Below are 22,826 nucleotides of genomic sequence, written 5' to 3' on the forward strand. Positions count from 1 at the left end.
CATCACTCTTTGGAAGGGAAATAAGTCAAAGAACCCACACATTTTCCATGTTTGGGATTAAGTGTTTGAGCAGACCTAGAGCTCTTTCTTTCTCTCTCTCTCCCTCTCCCTCTCTCTCTCTCTCTCTCTCACACTCACACACACACAATCACACACACATGCACACACTGACACAGACAACCAGATAATGCCTCCAGGTGTAGGAGGAGATGTCCAAACCTGTCCCTGCCTCAAGAAAAGGAGATAGAAAGTGGAGAGGGGAAAAAAAGAGGGATAAGTAGTGAAAAGAAGGATGTGAGTGTGGAACCATATTAAAAATGCATCAGTTGTCCCTAAAGGCTAGTCAGGAACCACTGGTGGGCTAGGACCACGGCTTTTCAGTCTAATGAATAGGTCCTCTTCGCTGGAACACAGCGTTGTTTCTTCAATCAGATTTATTACAGCCAGCTGTGATGATACACAGAACATTCCTTTCTGTTCTATCATCCTCCCTCCTAAAAGAGCCCATCTGAATCCTGTTATTCAGATTAAAACATCCCAATGTCAGTGTTTTGAGCTTTGAAAGTCTAGCGTGTACTTAGTCCTACATTCCTAACATGTGAGAGTTATAAATTACGTACTGTAGGTCGCTATATGCATTCCTGTAGTTTCTGTTGTGGAAGGTTTCTCCAAGCCTTCAGGATGGAAAACTTTTTTTTTTTTAAATGACTGTTACATGTAAGTCTGGCATCACCGAGCAGTCAGTCATGTCTGTTGTGTGTCTGTTATATGTCTGTTATGTCTGTCTCGTGGAAAACTGTAAGACTTATTTCCAGGAGATGTTAGCTGTGTGTGTGTGTGTGTGTGTGTGTGTGTGTGTGTGTGTGTGTGTGTGTGTGTGTGTGTGTGTGTGTGTGTGTGAGTCTCTAAAATCAGAGGTTTTTTGAAACGTCCATGAACATAAAAAGAGTACTTAAATCTGAAACTTGATCATTTCTATCTGGGGTTGTTTGGTTTTGTCTAACACCCAGCATTCTTCTCCAGTCTGTCCATCTGTTTCTAATACAGCACTGATGACTGGTAAAGGGGACTAATAGGCTTTCTAACTTTCTAATTTTTTTCAACAAAACAATTCAAATAAGACAATAAGCATAATCCATACACATTATGCAGCATTATATCCTAATCCCTGTGTTTAGGTTCAACTTTATAATCTTCACATTACAAGGTGCAGATTCCTCATTTGGGGATTGAATTGAGGAGCTGTGTGTGGTTCTGTAGCTGATGACCCTGTGACATCTGAAGATAACACAGAGCATGTGTGTTGGGGCACACATAGATGGTTAGATTCAGCTTGCTTGTGTGTACTGCATTTGTGTGTGTATGTGTGTGTGCGTGCATACAGTATGTGTGTGTGTGTGTGAGAGAGAGAGAGAGAGCGAGAGAGTGTGAGCAAGCAAGGGAGACAGACAGAGAGCCCTGTACATACCCACTCCATCTGTCTGTCTATCCATTGGCTTGTATGTGTGTGTGTGTGTGTGTGTGTGTGTGTGTGTGTTTGTGTGTGCATGTGCGTGTGTTACTTTAAAACTTGACACCACACAACCACACCACCCTTTAGTCTGACATCCTTCTTGATGCACCTCCCATGTTTAAACACAGACCCAGTGTATTCTCAGACTAATCAGTGATATAGGCAAAACACAAAATCTTTTTTAATAGTTAAAAGTCACTTTTTATTTTTAAATTGTATGAATAAAAGTACACGTCATTTGTATGGTCAGCTCTGTATCAAAATAAGTTATCAGTGTTTAACAGTATGAAAATATCATTTAACATTGTATAGTTACAGTCACAACATTTTATAGTTACAGCCATTTATTTGACATCAAACACACATAAATAGAAATTCATTATAAATACGTATAAATAGCCTGAATTGCACTACTTGTCATGACATAGCAGTCTCTTATGGCATTGAATCTATTGCATTTGGTTCAGACTCCTCTAAAGTGGTCTTGGGAAAGCTGTAAGCTATTTCAGTTGTACGCGTAATGGTTCACATAATGGTTGTATGGCGATGCCATTGCAAACATTTGAATTTGTGCGACCTTTTGGCAATGCAATGGATTTAAATGGAGGCTTGAGGAATGGAAGGGAGGAGGACAAGGGTATCCGAGTCCGTGCAGGTCCTCTTCACGTACTTTTCCCTCGCTTTCTTTCTTCCACTTGGTGCGTCGGTTCTGGAACCAGATCTTGACCTGCGTCTCGGAAAGGCGGAGAGCTGAAGCGATGGCGTACCGCTCAAACACAGAGAGATAGTGGCTGTTCTGGAAACTGTGTTCCAGAATATGGAGCTGGTCGAGCGTGAACGCTGTTCGGATTCGTCGGCTTTTGCCCTTTGATCCCTCGGGATTTCGACACGCAGAGCGGTGCTTTGGAGACGCACCCGTGTCCTCTGCTTCAGAGCACTCGTCAGCTGAACCACCTGGCGATGTTCCTAAACCAGAATAAAGAAAGCAAAGAGAGTTGAGACAAATGGAGTCACTAAATCAGAACCTGATTGACGGAGTTGCCATAAGCCCCGGGTTTCTGCGTTTGTCAAATGCACTAATTTTATCGTCAATGGACAAAATGACCCAACACTGCTCTCTCGTGGTCAGGACCCAGCTATTTCTGGCAAATCCCTGATTTGATATTCATACAAATAAAATAAAATAATAATAATTTGGTGCTTTGATCGTAAATAACACTCCGAAATACCCTGTAGTATGTCAACTGGCCCTTTGAACACGTAGGCCTAGCTAAGCATGATGAAGTGAAAGCTCACCTGAGGTCCAACTCCCAGCATCCTTATCTGAAGTTGAACACAGACTCGCGTGGATATGTTTCCCTGTAAATTTTGTAGGATCCAGAATATCAGCAACAGAGAACGCGGTTTTCTGTAGGCCAATCTGCTGTGATTTTTCTGGCTGCATCTTTTTTCTCGTCTTGGATTATGTCTCTAAAAGGCACGATGGTGAGGTGGACTTGTCTTGCCTCTACACCTGCTCCAGCACTTCGCGCTACTCTGGTTCAAAGATTCATTCGCACCATCTATTTATACAAGATCAGCACACGCCACTCACCAGCATGGAATTTGCATTTTTCTTCCTCAGAAAAAAAAAAGTTACTCAAGGGCCCCACTGTGCCATGCAAGACAATCGCACGCGCCCCTTCCTGCGCAAACATAGACTACATACCCATCACACACTCTTGGCCCGTGGGACCCCCACAAGGGCCTCTTATAAAATGTTAATGCATGCTCTCAGCTGGTGAGGGATAGCCTGTTATTTATTGCCAGGCATCTGGTTAAAATGTGCCCTTTTCTTTACAATCGTGTTCCTTTTTGTCGTTTGCCTTGTCATTATTTGCAATTGTGTGATTTTACGCTGGTAGGACACGTGAACGGTGGTTGTGATGCAAATTAATCGACTCCTCTTAGACGGAAAGTTGCGCCTATTTACTTGTCAATAGTCATTTGTGTTTTTTATTGAATGCGGTTTAACTGTATAGCGTAGTCGAAGTGTAGCCTCTCAAAGCACTTAGGTTTAATTAGAAGCCCACACAATTAGAACTAACAAGGTTATGAGTGCAATAGGCCATCTGGCCCAGAGCAGCAAACCCAATAGCTCTTGACGTTATTTTCTGTGCAGGCAATGAAACGTTCCAAAATAACAATCTTGTAGGATAATTTACGAAATAAAATGGGGAATAATTTAAATTGTTGTAGGCCTATTCGTAATTGAGCATCCATTTCCAGGGCCCCACATTATCCTCATGAGTATGGCCCATCTGTTGGTCAACAAGAAAGATGCATTAATTTAGTGTCTAAATAGATGTATATGATGTCTAAATTAAATGTATTCACAGAGAAATCTATAGGCTACATTCTACATTCTACATTAACCACCCACTGTCAAAGTGCATATGGCAGATGCAAGTGCAAACTCGATTTAAGAGCATGTAGTGTATCATTTCCAAAACACCAAAACAACCAATAACCAATAACCCAGGATTTATTTTGTAATTGCACTAAGCGCTTTAAAGCCTTCAAAATAGTCACGTCCTTAGTCCTACATTAAATCCATTCAAGTATTCTATAGCCCCCAGAGCGGGTCAGACCCCCAAAGGCCTCAGGTTGCACACAGGGGGCAGGGGGCTGAGGGCAAGGACAGGGGGTATATGACCCTGCGGAGGTCCACCATAAAGACGGAGCAGGGTGGCAGCTGCCAGTGTCCTCCCAGCCACAGACACCCACAGAGTGACTGGTATTGAGGGGAGAAGTGAGGCCGGCCCACCAGGACAATTAGCAGATGTCACCAGTAGGCCTGACCCTCCCTGACCCTCCCTGACCTGGGCTTTTGTCTAGCAGGATCAGCGGGAGGCAAGGGGAAAACAAACGGTGATCTGAGGGAGCAAGGTAAAGACAGGAACGTAAGGGAGAGGAGGTGAAGAGGTTGAGAGGGGATAGCTATGAAGAAAAGTGAAGGTAGGACATAAGAGAAATGAAAAGACAGACACAGAAAAGGAGATGGCAGGATGAGGAGGAAGGGATGATCGAAAGCAGGAGAGGTCAAGCCATCATCATTTTTACATTACATTACACAAGCAGACACTTTTAATCAAAGCAATTTACAATAATTGCATGGAACGTAGGTAGTCAGTGTACTAATACTCACCAGAACTCACTAGCCCATCTCCTTTCTAAACAAGTTACTAAGAGCATAATCTAGTGCTAAAGCCAAAGTGCAAGAATAGCAAAATATAAATACAATCAACATGATAATGGATTCTATTATAAAATAATCACATACTGAATACCCATAGTGCAAATAGCTACTGTTCATCTGCATCTCATTTCATGAAATGTAAGCCGCCAGTCATGCTATAATTGAGAATAGAATAGCCATACAGGGGGTGGGTGTCCTTTACATGAAGACTGGCCTAACGTCACCATCACTCCTCCACTGTCTCTCAGCTCCACACCTCACAGATGGGTCTCCAGTCCAATACAATGAGAGAGAGGAGGAGGCACCACGACTAGCATCTCCTTAACAACGGTTAAAAGGCTTTTATAACAACACTCAGGGGTATACTCCCAGCATTCCTCAGCAGTAGGATGCCTTTATGGGCTGTCTGTCGCCACACACGTCAACTACTTTATGACATGTACCTCTATTGTCCTGGAGGTAGTCTAGGATAGAGGAAACTGTCCATAAATGAATGAATAGAGTTTAAGGCATTTAATGTCTGGTGACATTGTGAGGTATTTTGTGAACATTTATCTATTCCTTTTCTCAGCCCAGATGGCTAGGACTGATTCAATTCAGGTAGTTGAAATTCCTGGCAAAAATCTTTAAGGGAAGTTTATATAATTTTTTTAAGAGATTGTTTTGAATTACTGACAAGTGGAACTGATAGCAGTGGCTCAATAAATGAAAGGGCTGAGGTTGAGCAGGCTATAGGCCAGGGGGTCAATGGTGGCACTGGGTGTTTGAAGACAGGGAAATTAGCTTCCTTTTTTTATTCGATGAAAGCTAGGTCTCAAAAACATAACACAATTACATTGTCGCTTAGTTGTATTACCGGTATTCTGTTGCTTATTTAGGGGTATACTGGGTATGTGGTTGTTATTCCTGCTAAGCACAGCACTATCAGCAGATGGCGCTGTATGCATGATACTTCAATACACCGAAAAAAGCCGTGCTGAATATCACCAGAGTGAGCTACATCCATCATTCATGCTATTAATACATCCATGGTAACAATCAACCATGCTTAAACTCTTCATAAATCGTTCTGTTTAATAATTTCGTACAAAGCAAAGATTTTTTTAAATGTTTTTTTTTTTTTTTTGAAATCTGATGACCAGTAAGACATATCAGTTACTTGAAAATGTGTTATATTATATGAAGCCATCTACTTTTCTCACTCAGCTGTAAAACTTGTCAAACATGCAGAAACAGATCCCAGCCCACGTCGTGGTGTCTGCAGATGTGTGGTACGGTCATGGGTACGGTATGACGCATGGAGGTATAATATAAATTGTATGTAAAAGAAAGACACAGAAAAGGAGATGGCAGGATGAGGAGGAAGGGATGATCGAAAGCAGGAGAGCTCAAGCCATCATCATTTTTACATTACATTACACAAGCAGACACTTTTAATCAAAGCAATTTACAATAATTGCATGGAACGTAGGTAGTCAGTGTACTAATACTCACCAGAACTCACTAGCCCATCTCCTTTCTAAACAAGTTACTAAGAGCATAATCTAGTGCTAAAGCCAAAGTGCAAGAATAGCAAAATATAAATACAATCAACATGATAATGGATTCTATGACGAAATAATATAATATATTAATAAATCATATCATAAATAATCTATGACGGTCATGGGTACGGTATGACGGTCACGGGTACGGTATGACTCTTCTCGTACCAAAAAAACGTCTCGCGGTGTTTCCTATTTCATTGATTTGAAACATGGCGTCTGAGGGAGAGGCGGGCAATGCATCTGTTGTTGAACCCGAGTCAGGAGAGGGGTTTGTCATGCTTAGTCCTAACCTTCTTGTCGTATTAAATCATATTGACTGCTAAATATTGGGTAGGAAGAGTTAGCCTAACGTGTATATATAGAGGGATTGGTTAAAGAACATATCACTACTGTACTACAGCACTGAAACGCTAAACTAGCGTAGCCAGTCAGCTAACATTAGCTAGCTAGTTAGCTTGTTTAGGATAGCAATCCATGATACCCTGCGGTCTTTCTGCTAGCCAGCGAGCTAGCTAACGTTATCTGACAGTTTAATCCAGTAACGCCACTTCTAATAGAACAGCTTTCTTCATTTAATTGAATAAAACAACTTTCTTGTTAGCTAGATTAGACATCCTAGCTAGCCAGCTAACTTGCTTTGTTTACTTTCAGTGATGCTGGATTTGGAGACTTGTCAGCCAACATGGAGACAGAGTCCTCGAATGGCAAGGAGGCAATGGTACTATTTGCACACAAAAGAAAGTTGTTTGCACCCAACGTACATCAGTAAGAAAGCCCAACCAGCTCTACTTGAAAATGATCTGGAAACCCTTTCCTTCTCAGGACACCGGTGGGGAGGGCTCGGAGGCAGCTGATGCACTGACAGGGTCAGGAGATGAGGAGAGCGGCAGACAGCTGGGAGACGTGGAGTTACAGTGTGCCCTGTGTATGAAGTGGTTCACCGCAGAAACCTTCAGCATCGATACGGCGTAAGTTCCACTGGCTTGGATGTTGATGTTCAACCAGCTGAAGAGAAGTTCACCTTTCAGACAGACCCGGATCGAAATAGTGTTTTAAATCATTTCAAATCTATATGCATGCTAGATTGATTGAGGCATGTCGATCTTGTCCTGGCACAATGGAATCAAGTCCCAACAATTCAAATGCTACACACCTGACACTCCAGGAAAACTCTTGTAAGGAGTTCAAATGCAGTTTAAGCCAGGTTTGCCTCCATATTCCCTCAGATTTCAGCCCTTTGTGTTGTTTGATCAACTTCTCTCCACAGGACCTGTCTTCCCTTCATGACCAACTATGTGTTCCACTGCAACGTGTGCCATCACAGTGGCAACACCTACTTCCTCCGGAAACAAGCCAGTAGGTGTTGAGACACAAACACACCTGAGATGGGCTACCTGTCCCATCGTGATCAATTATAAGACCTGATTTGTTACATTTTCACCTGCCTTCGAGCGAGTGCTTACTGTTATGACCATCACTTCCTCTCAGACCTGAAGGAGATGTGCCTCACAGCCCTAGCTAACCTGACATGGCGGTCCAGGACCCAGGAGGAGCACCCCAAAACCATGTTCTCCAAAGACAAGGTGTCCGTTACAGAGTAAAAACACAGGAGTATAAAACGCAAAGTTAACATTAGACTGACTGGATATATAGAGATTTGATCCTGTAAACATGACGGTAGTCAGTCATATAATTGTTGACCTGTTCCCATCATAATAGATACTCAACTTTAATAGCTCAAAGATGCTTTGTGTCTCTGTTTTGGTTTCTCTTGTTCTAGGACATCATACCGTTTATCGATAAGCACTGGGAGTGCATGACTACCCGTCAGAGGCCAGGAAAACTCACCTGGCCCAACAACATAGTGAAGACTATGGTAATGATCTCACCTGCGTCAAAGACAAGGCACTGAGAAGGGTTTCAGCACATCAGTCATGTTAAAAAAAAACTACAACGGCTGAAGAGTGTGTGTGTGTGTGTGTGTGTGTGTGTGTGTTTAATAGAGTAAAGAGCGGGATGTGTTTCTGGTGAAGGAGCACCCTGATCCAGGAAGTAAAGATGCAGAGGAGGACTACCCCAAATTTGGCCTGTTGGACCAGGTACGCACACACACACACACACACCATGCTGTCTCTCCTTGGGTCCCGCCTAATTCTCTGTTCAAGATGGAATTGGATTTCTATGAAGTAGAATGTCCAATCTGCCTGTTCACATTACTGTTGCCTGATGCAGTCTGAGTTGATGCTGACAGCAGGTTCTCTCATTAGGATCTGGGGAATATCGGCCCGTCGTACGACAACCAGAAACAGACAACAGCGGCCCCCACTGCGGCAGGGCTCAACGGTGAGTTCAGAACACCAACACACACAGCCTTAGCCATGTGATTACACACATTGCAGCGCATTAAATTTTTAAAAAATGCGTTACCAATTATTTTCACATAGTAGTTCAATCATGCCTTTATGTTTTGCTATGCAAATTATTATTATTTTTGGAACATTTTATTCCTAAAAAGATTCCAAGAGGTACAGTACATTGCTAATTCTCAATGTTGATGATGGAAGCAATCCTCAGTGACGTGTGTTGTGTTCCAGGTGGATCTACTTTCTCAGGTGAATATGTGGTGTTTTAGCATCCGTCTCAGAGCAGCGTGTTTTGTGCTCTCGCTACCTTCCGGTTAGAGGTTGCCCCTGAGGCACAGGTCTAAAATCAGTTACTAGTTTAGGAACAAGGAAACGGATATGCAAACTGACCTTAGATCAATGTCTATGGGCAACAGGTTTGGGATCATTTCAATTGAGGAAGTGAGTTTGGAGTAAAATGCAAGACTTGGAAAGACGTTTGATTCAAAAGACGTATCGTCTGTGGATTTGTTACTAGTAGCTACCTCTTGAATTCTTAATTGAAATGGAATTGATCCCAACCCCCAATGGGCAACTTCAATCCAGGCCAATCCCAACCTTCCTCCACTGCTCTCCGCATATGTTTGGTGCTGTGTGAAGCTTTTGCCCTTTTGATTTAACCTATGATGGGTAATTGAACGTTATCTTGTCCTCTGGCTTGCTTCTCCTGAGCCCCTCATTCCAGGAAGCCTGTGGTCCTGGCTGTGTTCAAGTCACACTCTATTCTCCAGATGCACTTCTATGCACCCATGTACTAAGGCCTTGGAGGGTCAAGTAGAGTGCCATTTCAGACTTGATGTCTTGGCTTTGGTCCAAGTGCTGTAAATTGACCTCGGTCCTCCCTTCTGTCCTCCTCACCCCTGATGACCCTGAGCTCCTACCCTTGGACACTCCTCCTAGATCGGAAACTATCGAATGGGTATTAGGCAGTGAGTAACATCTGAAATTCAGCTTTGCTGTTCCTAATGGCTTTTTAAAGTTCTCAACACATTTCTTACTCTGATCCGATCCTTTCCCGTCACGGGGAGTGTCCAGGGAGGGACGGCTAAGCAACATCCCAGCTGGAGGTTGTTGTGGACCAGGTAGTTGAAGAGAGGCTGATGGTATTTGGCTTCATGAACTAAACTCTGCCTCCGTATGCCTGCTGCTCCCTTCTCTCGCTCAACACACACACACACGTCCCAATCAACCTGCTTTTACATGGCTGATTCCCGAATGCCTTGGCCCAAGTTTGGAATACTGCAGACTGCCGGCACATACACTCTTGCAGAGCGTGTGTGTGTGCGCGCATCCTTTGTGTGTGAGCTGCTGTGTAACCTATGCGTTTGTGTGTAGGGGTTCTGGCCCCCGGCCCAGGGAAGGGTAGAGGAGCCAAGCGCAAGCAGCAGCAGCAGCAGGAGGGAGCGACAGCCGGAGCAGCCAAGAGAACGCGCAGGTGGTGGAGAACGCAAGCGCCATGGACAGCATGGGCCGTACAAAAGCTCAGTGTCTACATTGGAACCCCATTGACAGAAATACAGACTGTGACTTTGCCTGTGCCCTTCTGTCCTTCTCCTCTTGTCCCGTTCTTCTCCTCCTCTCCTCTCTCGCTTCCTCTCCCTCTCGCCTCTGTAGCGACCCTCTGTTCTCAGCCCAGCGCCTCCCCCCTCACGGCTACCCCCTGGAGCACCCCTTCAATAAGGACGGCTACCGCTACATCCTGGCAGAGCCAGACCCCCACGCTCCGGACCCCGAGAAATTAGAGCTGGACTGCTGGGCTGGTAAACCCATCCCAGGGGACCTTTACAGAGCCTGTCTGTATGAGAGAGTACTGCTGGCTCTGCATGACCGAGGTACACACACACACACACACACACGCGCCTATTGGACTTCAGTGGCCCTGTACAACAGAGCTCTCTTATTTTAAGTCCTAATGCAAAAACGTACTTGTGTCCGTGTTCCCAGCCCCCCAGCTGAAGATCTCCGATGACCGCCTGACCGTGACGGGAGAGAAGGGTTACTCCATGGTTCGGGCGTCCCATGGCGTGAGGAAGGGCGCCTGGTACTTTGAGGTCTCCATCGACGAGATGCCGCCTGACACCGCAGCCAGGCTGGGATGGTCTCAACCCCTAGGTCAGTACCTTTACTCTTAGAGAGACACGCGTATACGTATGTAGACATGCGCGCACACACACACACACACAAAACCAATCATTCATGTAGGGCGGCTGTGGCTCAGGAGGTAGAGCGGGTCGTCCAACGATCGTAGGGTCGGCGGTTCGAATCCCGGCTCCTCCTGTCCACATGTCGAAGTGTCCTTGGGCGAGACACCGAACCCCAAATTGCTTCCAACGAGCAGGCTAGCACCTCGCATGGCAGCTGCCGCCATTGGTGTGTGAATGTGTGTGTGAATGAGAGGCCATTGTAAAGTGCTTTAGATAAAAGTGCTACCTAAGTGCAGTCCATTTACCATGTAGCGCCATCCAGATGCGTCTCGTTAGTATGTTTGTAGTAGGTTGTATGAAAGGCGCTATATAAATGAAAGTTATTATTATTATTAGTATTGCTTCTGCATGTTTGTTGTAGGTAACCTGCAGGCTCCTCTGGGCTATGATAAGTTCAGCTACTCATGGCGCAGTAAGAAGGGAACGCGCTTCCACCAGTCCTTAGGGAAGCACTACTCCTCGGGCTACGGCCAGGGAGACACACTGGGCTTCTACATCGACCTGCCCGACGGAACAGAGACGGCCAAGGCCCTGCCCGACACATACAAGGACAAGGTAACCTCTAACAACAGCGGCGATGCAGGACAACAAACAGGTTTCCTTTTAACGGCAGATCTGACCGACATCCCGGGTGTGTCTTCCTAGGCTTTGATCAAGTTCAAGAGCTACCTGTACTTTGAGGAGAAGGACTATGTGGACAAGGCCGAGAAGAGCCTGAAGACGGTCACCCCCAGCAAGGTGAGCGACCTCGCCGACCTCTGACCCTGCTCAGAGTACAGCTCGTCGTGGCTGAATAACGAATGAACCTCTCCCCACGACACGACATGCTACACTGGGAGTGTTCATCAAAAGGCATGCTGCTCATGCTCCCGTGTGCAATTTATGAAGACTGCTTTATGAGAATGGGGACCACAAGGTCTGCCATGTTTTGCTGGTGTCAGACGGTGATCTGTTGTTGTTGTGGTTGTTGACGACTCCTGTTTTCCTCGATAGATGTTCTTCTACAAGAACGGAGTGAATCAGGGGCTGGCCTATGAGAACATGTTTGAGGGACTCTATTTCCCCGCCATCTCTCTCTACAGGGGCTGCACAGTCAGTACTACACACACACAGTACAGTACTAAAGACTATAAACGATACAGCGTTCAGCAATTTAGTACATGCAGCTATGCATATGAAACAAATGTACTTTTTCTGTCTTTTCAGGTGTCTGTTAACTTCGGACCACATTTCAAACACCCCCCTAAGGACATCAAGTACCAGCCAGTGAGTTCTCTCTCTGACACACAAGCACGTGCGCGCACAGATACACACACACACACACACACTTTTGTATGGAACTTCTATGTAAGATTGTTTGAACTTTTCTGGTACATGTGACGTAAAGGACAACATTTGAAGTTTTGTTTGTGACATTTAACTAACTGTGATTGATTGGTTGATTGATTGAGGCTATGTTTGTCCCTAGATGAGTGACATGGGCTGGGGTGCAGTGATCGAGCACACACTGGCAGACATGTTGTACCATGTTGAGACGGAGGTGGACGGGAGACGCAGCCCTCCCTGGGAGGGTTAATCACACACACACACACTTCAATATGCACGTCCAGTCAGACCACCTCTGACCAAAGTAGGATCCCTTCAACCAGTCATATGTATGGACCACTTCATGTTCAACCTCTGGAGCTGGAAAAGGTCTGTACAGCTCAAACTGTCTTTGGTTGTTTTGAATAAAATAATTTTCTTAAATTGCAAGAGTCTGTAATATGAATGTATATTCAGAACATGAAATACTGTAGAGGAAATATGTTCCTGTTGGCACAACTTACAAGTGAAGTTCCACTACTGTGTTCTGCATAAGGATCATACTATTAAAACCTTAGTTCAGTTTAGAGGTTCTGTTTTGAAGCTAGAATAATTTGTATAAGCGGCAAGCATAAAGAAATACATTGATGCTTAACCTCAAGTGTATACATTCTTTTAAAAATGTAAGTGTAAGCAGATGTCAAATTCACAAAATGATCTGCCATGCTCTTGTCACTTCTGGGCAGACCAGTCCTAACTTCCATACATTAATGTCTTCAAATATGTCTGGATTCTTGTGTGTCTGTATTATGGTTATACATTTTTTCATAGATGTGAATTTAAATTCCTTTGTTATGGGGTTCTGTCTTTTGAGATTTGTTTTGTATTCATAATTGTTTTAATAAAATAAAGATTTCAAAAGTACTGTTTCTTAAATGTATTTAATGCATTTATAAGGCTTCGTGAATTGACATACATATAACATCACAGATTCATACCATTGTCTTTGGCTGTGGTTGGATATTGAGCTCTGGTGAAGTAGTTGGGTATGGTGCTAGCTCCATAACTGCAGGCTGTGGGTTGAACGTCCTTCGCTCGGCCATGGCTGTAGTGCTGGTATATCCCCTCTAGAGGGCAGTAAGACGTGTGTGTTCACTGCTGTCAAACTCCTCTGCATTCTGCAACGCAAAAGAGTAGCAGGGCACTGCTATTGAAAAATGTGTATGTGTATTTCTGTCTCTGTGTACTTACTGTATGTGTGTGTGTGTGTGTGACAATTGAATCTTACATGTCTGCGCAGGATACGATCCAACAGACTGCGTCTGGGGATCTCAGTGGGAGGAGCCAAGGTCCACTCCAGGTCTGGAGTTCGTGTCCTAAGGGCCCCAAAGACGTTGAGCTCCTTAAAACAGCCCATCTCAATCATCTACAGGAAACGCAGGGAAGGGTGTGAGAGAGGAAGTTGATGGAATTAAAAAAGATCAGAGTAAGCAGAATGACCTGAAAGACAGGTCCTTTACCTCGTTTTGCCAGTTTATGGGGACGCAGCCTGTGTTGAACATCGTATAGAAATCATTGTCTCTTCGGTCCAGGCTGACTCCCTTCACAGCGGAAAACTCATCAATGTCCATGACATCTTGGCAATACACCAACCTAGGCTAAAACAGGTGGGAAGTTATAAGTGTTACATTCACATTAGTAATAATGACCAATAATACAATTAACAATGCATAATTATTGTTATTATTGTTGTTGTTGTAAAAAATAACTTAGTATGTCATATATACACCTGCATGTCATATGTACCTACATACACTTAGTAGGTGTCTTGTCTAAATGGTGCTAATTGGGCTCTTTAGACAAGACATTTACCACACATACTGCATGCTTAATTCCATGTGTTTACTTGCATTAAGTTTATTTGCACATGTCTACCTGCTCATTTAGGAATGTTGTTAACAGTTACATTCTGGTGTATGCTTTTTTCCCGCAATTTAGGATTTATTATAATCCGCTTTAGATTGTACTTTTAGTCTTCCTCACCAATTTCTTGATTCTTCATTGTGATTACAGTATTTTTTGTCCTTCTGTACTGCTACTGGAACCATGACATTTCCTTCTGGGATCAATAACATACTATCCTATCCTCCAGATCATATTTTTTCTATTTACATATCTCATGTATAAATACTCAACCACCAGTATCTCTTACATGAAATGATTCATATTAGATTAGGGTTAAGGGGTTTGGGGGTTTGGTGTAAAAGCGGAGAGGATATTTACATCAGGTTTAAATGGGGGCTCGATCACTCCGGCTTCCAACCTCCTAAAGTTGATGTTCTTGAAAAAGGGATGAGACTTCACCTCTTCCACCCCAGCGGAGTGACAGCCCAGCCTTCTCTTTGGGTCTTTGGTCAACAGCTATAGAGAAACAAGAGGTGCCCTAATGACATTGATTCATTAATGAACTCTCAGGCATGTAGGTCCAACAGCAGTACTGTGGACCATGAAATCTTGACTAACTAGGGTTGCAAAATTCCGGGAATACTCTGAATTTATGGGAATTATTGGGAATAAACTGGAAATGTATGGGAATTAACAGGGATCAATTCTGTTTTCCAGTTTATTCCTGTTAATGTGCATTAATTCCCATAAATTCCCATGAATTCCCATTGGAAGTTTGTGAATATCCCTGGAATTAACTCCCCAACCCACGTAGAGGGAGGGAACCACTGGGCCTCACCGAACGGCACAGGTCTTTCGCCTCACTACTAAACATGTTCCCATACTCCTCCTCTCTCTCCCGTATCCTTCTCTCCATCTCGGCTCTCTCGAGACGCTCGCTCAGCTCCCGGAAAGGGGGGTGTCCTGCTATCATCTCGTAAACAAGACAGCCCAGGCCCCACCAATCAGGGCTCATCCCATAATACTCATGGCCAATCACCTCTGGAGCTGGGGGGTAGAAGCCATGGTATAATAGGTTTATATGTTTCATGGTCTGGAGATGGAAGAAAGGCTGTTAGTGAAAGTAACATGCAGCTGATAGACTTTGCCTTTTGAGACACGTACCCATGTAGCCCGCTGTGCCCCCCCTGCCTCGGACCAGATCGCCTGGATCTGTCAGCTGGATAGCCAGGCCCAGATCAGAGATACGGATGTGCCCTGGGAGAAGAGAGGAACATTAAGATGTAATATACTGATCATGTGTCATGCTGTTTTAATGATGTCAACCCAGGCAACATTCCCATTCTTTCCTGTGTTTCAAAGATTTACAGATGGGGTGGGGTGTTGCTGACACTACGCCAATTATGGGGTGGGGTGTTGCTGACACTACAGTATAGACAGTTGTTTGCCAAATTGCCAAATGCAATTGTTATTAAGTAGACCACACTTTGTTGTCACGCAACTTCCTGAATGCCCCACTGTCTAGTCTTATTGATGTGGGTGAGCCCTAATCAAAAATAGCATTGGGGGCATTTCCTGCTACCTTGGAACAACTGATTTCATCACTGGAATCTGAAGAATGACACGTGAGACCGGATAGAGCAGAGCGTGTGTGGTGGAGCTATATATAGACACAGGAACTAAGACCAATTGTGTTGGTAAATGCTGGCTGTTGACCTGAAAGTGCACCTACCATTGTCATCCAACAGAATGTTCTCCGGTTTCATATCCCTGAAACGTGAAACATTTTAAATGACCAAAACAGGTTATCATTTGTATGACAACACTCCCTTTTAACACGACAAAGTTGGTTTGTAGATATACAAACAAGATTTTACATCTTATTATGCCAAGGACCATTAAGAGGACCACAACGGTCCACTTGTTCGCATACATCCTCCGTCCTCTGCATATCAGATATTTTTCAATGTAAACCTTGTTTTGGAAATAGTCAACCAAACAAAACTACCGGTAAACTAACAACCCACTAACCTGTAGACTATGTCATTCTGATGGAGGTGGTGAAGACCACAGCAGACCTCTGCAGCGTAGAACTGGGCTCTCTCTTTGTCCAGGCCTGGAGAGCCCATGTTGTAGATGTGGAACCTCAGGTCTCCTCCGTTCATGAGGGTCAGTACCAGACACAGAGAGTGCTTGGTCTCATAGGCATAAGCCAGACTCACCTACGGAGCGAGAGAGGCATAGTGTGTATGTGATGTAATCTGTTGAGCGCGCACACGCGCGCGCGCACACACACACACACACACACACGCACGCACGCGCGCACACACACACACACACACACACACACATACACACACACACAGCTATTTTGAATGAACAGAACAGAAGGATAGGTGGGGGGGGGAAAGAGAGAGCACAGACGCAAGGTTGAAGTGAATCAGGTGTTCTGAGGAATCGGACCACAAATCTGCTGTTGATCTTATCTAGTATCTGCTTCTCGTTGAGGGCCATGGACTCCCCTTTCCGCTTCTTCACGTGGGTCTTCTCCAGCTTCTTGCATGCGTACATCTTCCCTGACGCACGCACCTGGCACGCCCACACCTCGGGAGAGAGAAAAGCAGAGGAGAAGGGAGATTTGTGTTACTGACCTCCAAGTGATTGATGGAGCAAAACAAACACCTTATTACTTTACCATAAGACCTAGATACCGCTGATGCCAAATATAGATGACCCTAACATGATAAATTGTTTAAATCTTTTTTATGTGAAACGTGGAACGGCCTTACCTCTCCGAACCCTCCTTTCCCCAGCACCCTGTACTGTCTGAACGCATGCTTGGTAACAGGCTGTCTAGGGGTGGAGGTGGGGGGGCAACAGTTAGAGGCGACATGATGATTCCTTAGGGTGTATTACATCATACTGCAGTATAAACATACATACATATCGTACATACCTTTCTAGCATCTTCCACTGTAGGAAGCGATCAAAGTACATGCTCTGCTGGTACTGAAGGAAGGGCAGACCTCCAAGGCATGTATGAAGGGCACTGTCGTAATGTATGAGACACAGAGAGGAGTGGGCACGCATTGGACACATACAAACACATGCGCAAATACTTCATTTCAAACCTTTATTTATAATCGTAAATATTGAGGTTTCCCTCATTTACAGTGTTGACTAGTTCACACAGAGAAACAAATATCAACAGAACAAATGCAATATACAATAATAATAACGACAATATTATTATTATTGTTATTATTATTATTAATAATAATAATAATAATAATAATAATAAACAGTTACCGGTCGAAGTACAAAGGTCTAGAGCCATGGATTTAAACTGTGACTGGAGGAAGTACCTCAAGCTTTAGAGTCTGTTGTAAGGTATTAATATGCAGGTTCTCAATGGCTTCCTGGGTGATACTGTTTTTTTTTGCTTCCCTCTAGAATATGTAGGGGTGGGACCTATGCCCACCTCCCTTGTTCTCTGTAAAGCGCATTGTGTTACCTCTGTGTATGAAATGCGCTATACAAATAAAGCTTTGATTGATTGATTCCAGAACAGTATCCGCAATACAGTAGGCAACTGTATCATCAGCATATAAATGAGCATGACAGTTAGTGTAGATACAATATCATTAACCCTTGGGAGTCCCTGATCACGCTGGCGTGATTGAATAGCAGAATAGTATAGATGGTGAAAAAGAAAGGGCCCAACACTGAGCCTTGAGGCACACCTTTAGATAGACAGGAAATCAGATTGGATGTTACCCGATTTCACACAATGACACCTTGACGTCAGATAATTCTGAAAGTCACAAGCACCTCTATCCAAACCAATACTATATAGTCTATTTAAAAGCAGGTGGTGATCAACTGCATCAAATTCTTTTGAGAGATCTACAAAGAGGGCAGCACAGTGTTTCCTGTTGTCTAATGCTGAGATTGTGTAATTAGTGACAAGAGTGACAGGAATCTGGAGATAGGAGGATGGCTGTCTAATTTATCCATATCACCCCCTTTGTGCAACAGGGCCACCCGGGCAGATTTCTAAACGTGTACACATATGCGCACACACACATACCCATACAAATAAGCGCGTGCACACACACACACACGCATACACATATGCACACAAGCATACGCATATGCATACACAAACATGCGCACACACACACAAACACACAGATGCAGCATTTGAAACTCACTCTTTGCAGTCAGCGAAGACATCTCTACAAGGATCAACATCCAGATTATACCTGCACATCTGGCCGTGGCTCACTACCATCTGCACACACTGGGAGGACTGCAACACACACACACACACACACACACACACACACACACACACACACACAATATAACTAAGTAAGCACAAGTAATAGAATCAAGTAAGGCAAAGATCACACACAATAGAAATAATGAACATAAATCACAGTAGGGTTAAAATACAACAAATATTGTAGGCTACTTAATTCATAACCTGGTATGACCATCCCGATCTAGCGAGCTCACTGCTTCGCTCCGCAATATCGGTCTGGCCTTCGCCCCATAGAGAGCGATTATGTGGGAGGGGGTACTTGCCTTGACAGACAAACACCTTCAGCCAATGAGCGTTCAGCAAACATTTGCCAAATCCAGTCGGAAGAACGGCAAAAACATATTTTCCACCGAGAAACTCCGCTAGTGCATACTCTTGTTTTTGTTGAAGTGATTAAGTCTATTTCTGCAATAATTTCACTTATAACTGCGTTTATTGTTCTAACGTTAACGTTAGGCCTACCACTCGTTGCTTCGGGTGCTGCCATGTTTGTTTAGCGAGCGGCAGGGACACGAACCAATCAGGGGCTGCTTTCCACTGTGGGGCGGGACAGCAGTTAAAACACAGTCCCTGATTGGCCCGGTATGGTCTGGATTTTGGCATAATCGCTCTGGAGGAGGCGAAGGCCAGACCGTTCTGCGTTAATGAAACAGAATGTGAGCTCGCGAGAACGGGATGGTCGTACCAGGCTACTTATTTCAGGCCTGGATTACACTAATGTGTATTTGCATGGCTACCTATTCGGACCACGAAAACCATCCACAATTACACGACTGTTTGGATACCGTACACTACAACGCAGCTCCGGATATCTAGCCTGACTGCGCAGCTCAAGGTGTATTCCAAGGCCTCTGGATTCGAGGGCCGTTGTCGCCAGGGTAATGCCTAATTGCTAGGCACAAACGCAGGAAAATACATGCTTTTTTCGATGAATACGCATTAGTGTAATCCAGGCCTCAGACCCACACATTGGTGTGTAGTGTGAAGACAGTACCTGACTACTAAGGAAGTTCTGAATGATTTTGATGCCAAAACTCCTCATTTCCCCATCTGTTCTCATCTCATATTCCTCCTAAGAGCACGAGAGAGAGAAAGAGAGTGAGTGAGAGATAGAGAGAGAGAGATGAAAATGGATCACATAGTCTATGTCATAGACAGACACCAGCGCACACACAGGGCAAATCTTTTAACATTGATTTATTTGTTCATTCCACATGATTATAATCACCTTCTATGAGGACTACCTACCATTGCATCTAACAAAGCATTGCAGTGTTTCAGGTCAGGGCTGCTGTCACAGAAGAGACGGAACAGCTCTCTGCCAATAGGCTGCTTCACACACAGACTGGAGTAGTCACGCTCTGAGAGAGAAACACACACACACATCAGGTACTGTATCAATCACCAAGCACAAATACACACACACACACACACGCACACAAACACACACACCCCCATATACACACTCTCTCTCATTCACACACACACACACACACACACACACACCATCTCTCTCACACACACACAAACATACACACACACGCGCACACACAAATACTGACCAATTCTGTTAGCCAACTCTGTACATTGGCTGATATGAGGGAAGCGCAGCATTTCTCTCCATTTGGAACTTCGTCCTTTCCCTTTAGCTCCTCCACCTACAGTACAGTATACAGAAAGAACAGACACGGACATATTAACGCTGATCAAATCATAATAAAACTACATATAAACAGAGGGAATCAATAATAATTGGAGAATTAACACCAGACATGTTTGTAAAGGTCCTAATATCACGATGTATTGCTTTAAAGTAGTATTTACAGGAAAATCTTACCGATTAAAAGATATCCAACGAACTAAATTGCGACTACTGTACATGCGCGGCTTCGGAATGGTTTTGGGGGGAGACCCTTTATTGGCTAGGTAGGCTACATGTGGGTACGTATGTTATTGACTAGGTAGGTACGTAAAGTAGGTAGGTAGGCCTACTTTATATGATTAATGTACATTTGGTGTGCAGCCAGACATGAAACAAACAAACTATACAAATATAATATCCCTACAAATTACATAAACACATAGAAATACCATGCTACTGAGATGCTACTGTAATACCTTGAGTGATTCCTCAATTGTCTACTTGCACATGAACCAGGAAACACACACTTAGGAGTCAGCCTTTGACAGACATGACCCACCCACACATGTAACCACACACACACACACACACACACACACACACAGAGATTGTTGCAGGGTCATCTATCTACCTATCCATCTATCTTTCTATCTATCTCTGTAGTAGTGACGTAAACATGTCACGTGTTACAGTGAGTTTGCATGTGTTTATGTGTGTGTGTGTGTGTGTGTGTGTGTGTTTGTAGGTGTGTGTGTGTGTGTGTGTGTGTGTGTGTGTGTGTGTGTGTGTGTGTGTGTGTGTGTGTGTGTGTGTGCGTGTGCATACGCGTGGGAGTATGTTGCTCACCTTGCCAGTCTGGTTCTAGATCTTAGCACCTCTGCAGTGAATAATCTATAAATAACTCTGGGAGTGGAAACAAATCCTGTGAGGCCACATATCTATGTACCTTAGTCTCTCTCTCTCTCACACACACACACACACACACACACACACACACAAGCACACACACACGTCATGCACTGTATCCATACACATGTGCACACCACACATTCATACTCAGATGCATACTGTACACTCGGTGTAACAGGTACAATATGGTTGTAAGGTTCACAATCATTTCATTAAGCCTTATAGGGTCTGGTATGTCATAGGGTCCCCATATGTCATCACCACAAGTGTGTTGTGTATGTTTGTGTTGCATTTGACAAGTTATGACTCTTCCTGTCTGCAGGTGTCACCTGATGACATACTGTAGTGCAACTAATAAAATCCTGTATCCTGCTGGGATACATAGTGCGTGTGTGTGTGTGTGTGTGTGTGTGCATGCATGCATGTGTTTGGGCAGTAGCTGACAGAGGCACGCGCGCACACACGCGCACACACACGCACACACGCACACGCGCGCACACACACACACACACACACACACACACACACACACACAGTATCCCAGGAGGTGAAATACGTCAATGACCCTGCAGGATAGTTTCATCAGATGATGTCAGGTAGGTGATTAAGGTGTTAAGGAAGTCAGGACAGAATACTTCCCCCGAGTTAACCTGAGTGGGTTGAGGAAGGAGGGGAACAGGGAAAATGTCAGCACTCTAAATCTAATCAAGTGTCAATCGGTGTCTATTTATAATTTCCTTATTCCTCATTCTTCAATAATAATAGAAGTTGCATTCCGTTCGTGTCCCATTCTTACACCCACACAGTTCAACCGCTGGTGATGCAGTGCTTTAGGTTATGTAAGGAAGGATACACAAGTATGTAGTATGTGTGAGCATTGTTTCCATAAGATTTAGCGTTAGGGTCTTGTGGTGTCTCACTCAATCTATTTTGTTCTTTTCATTTGCTAAATATATGCTACAGTACAATCTAGGTGCCATGCTTATTTTGATGTGGACTGACAGTGGGCTAGTTGGGGTAGTGTGCCTCAAGTCATTCATTAATGAATCAGTTGCATCATTATCTGTGGTGATGAAGAGACATGCAGTTTTCCATGACCCTGTCGACCTTCAGCTCTGCAAAATACAACACCTCCAGGGTTGACTTTTCTACTTACAATAAACCATTGATTAGTAAAATATTAGGCAACTTTTTAACAAATAAGTCAATAGTTATGCAGTTGGGTTATTTAGTATTGTAACAAAAGCAGGTCTTATCTTACCTTCCCTGGCCTTTATAAGAGCACTATTTGCCACCATGCTCTCAATCTCCATTGGTTTGGACTAAAGTAAGTGAACCATACAGCTAAAAATCATCGGGGAAACTTCCGCAAACAAAAACTATATCGGGGAAACCTCCGCGCTCCAAAAAAGATTGCATGTGTATTCCATAAAAATAATTGCCAAATTATTGAAATTGTCCACAACACAAAATGGGAGTATAAATGACACTTTCTGAAAGTATAGACATGCGTGCGCCGTGCCAATTAAAGCGCATGGATGCTGGACAGGCGCGCAGGTTCCAAAGCGGCGGTGCTGAGAGTCTGGAGAGGAGAGGGGCTGCTGCGCAACTCTACCTCCTTGAGCCGCGTCAGTCTGCTATTTCCGCCCATCAAACACGTTCAAAGAACATTTCAGTGTGTTTGGTGACTAGTAAGACGGTCATAGCCTACTACAACTTTCACCGTAGACGATCTAAGGAGCTAAGGGAGGGTCCAGTACCTGGAAACGCCCATATGTGTAGCGTTTCTAGCCTAGTTCTACTGTAGCCAAGTGGGCATCAGCTCAAGAGTAGC

At 44.1% G+C, this 22,826-nt stretch overlaps 2 protein-coding genes across 3 annotated transcripts; one reads left to right on the forward strand and one right to left on the reverse strand.

The window, feature by feature from the left end:
- Positions 1–6,507: 6,507 nt before the first annotated feature.
- ash2l (ash2 like, histone lysine methyltransferase complex subunit) lies at positions 6,508–13,063 on the forward strand (the record flags this gene model as incomplete). Of its 2 annotated transcripts, XM_084442333.1 has the most annotated exons (17): positions 6,508–6,566; positions 6,950–7,016; positions 7,121–7,266; positions 7,566–7,654; positions 7,787–7,881; positions 8,079–8,174; positions 8,302–8,397; positions 8,566–8,641; positions 8,893–8,910; positions 10,036–10,135; positions 10,315–10,532; positions 10,645–10,812; positions 11,266–11,459; positions 11,550–11,642; positions 11,898–11,996; positions 12,111–12,170; positions 12,373–13,063. In XM_084442333.1, the coding sequence occupies 17 exons, from the start codon at positions 6,508–6,510 to the stop codon at positions 12,478–12,480; spliced, it is 1,782 nt and encodes a 593-aa protein (XP_084298459.1). In that variant the 3' UTR covers positions 12,481–13,063. The 2 variants fall into 2 exon arrangements, with proteins under 2 accessions (XP_084298459.1, XP_084298460.1); XM_084442334.1 differs by lacking the exon at positions 8,893–8,910.
- Positions 13,064–13,305: 242 nt separating this feature from the next.
- LOC311312609 (G protein-coupled receptor kinase 5-like) lies at positions 13,306–22,305 on the reverse strand (the record flags this gene model as incomplete). The annotated part of the gene is made up of 16 exons (XM_084442572.1): positions 13,306–13,387; positions 13,498–13,635; positions 13,730–13,867; positions 14,493–14,630; positions 14,953–15,161; positions 15,279–15,371; positions 15,847–15,884; positions 16,146–16,336; positions 16,578–16,718; positions 16,904–16,967; positions 17,071–17,163; positions 18,329–18,408; positions 19,436–19,513; positions 19,690–19,802; positions 20,004–20,099; positions 22,254–22,305. 16 exons carry the CDS (start codon positions 22,303–22,305, stop codon positions 13,337–13,339), a joined length of 1,713 nt encoding a protein of 570 aa, XP_084298698.1. The 3' UTR covers positions 13,306–13,336.
- Between the last annotated feature and the right edge of the window lie 521 nt (positions 22,306–22,826).

Source organism: Borostomias antarcticus (genome assembly GCF_949987555.1).
Source record: "Borostomias antarcticus genome assembly, chromosome: 8".
Classification (NCBI taxonomy): domain Eukaryota; kingdom Metazoa; phylum Chordata; class Actinopteri; order Stomiiformes; family Stomiidae; genus Borostomias; species Borostomias antarcticus.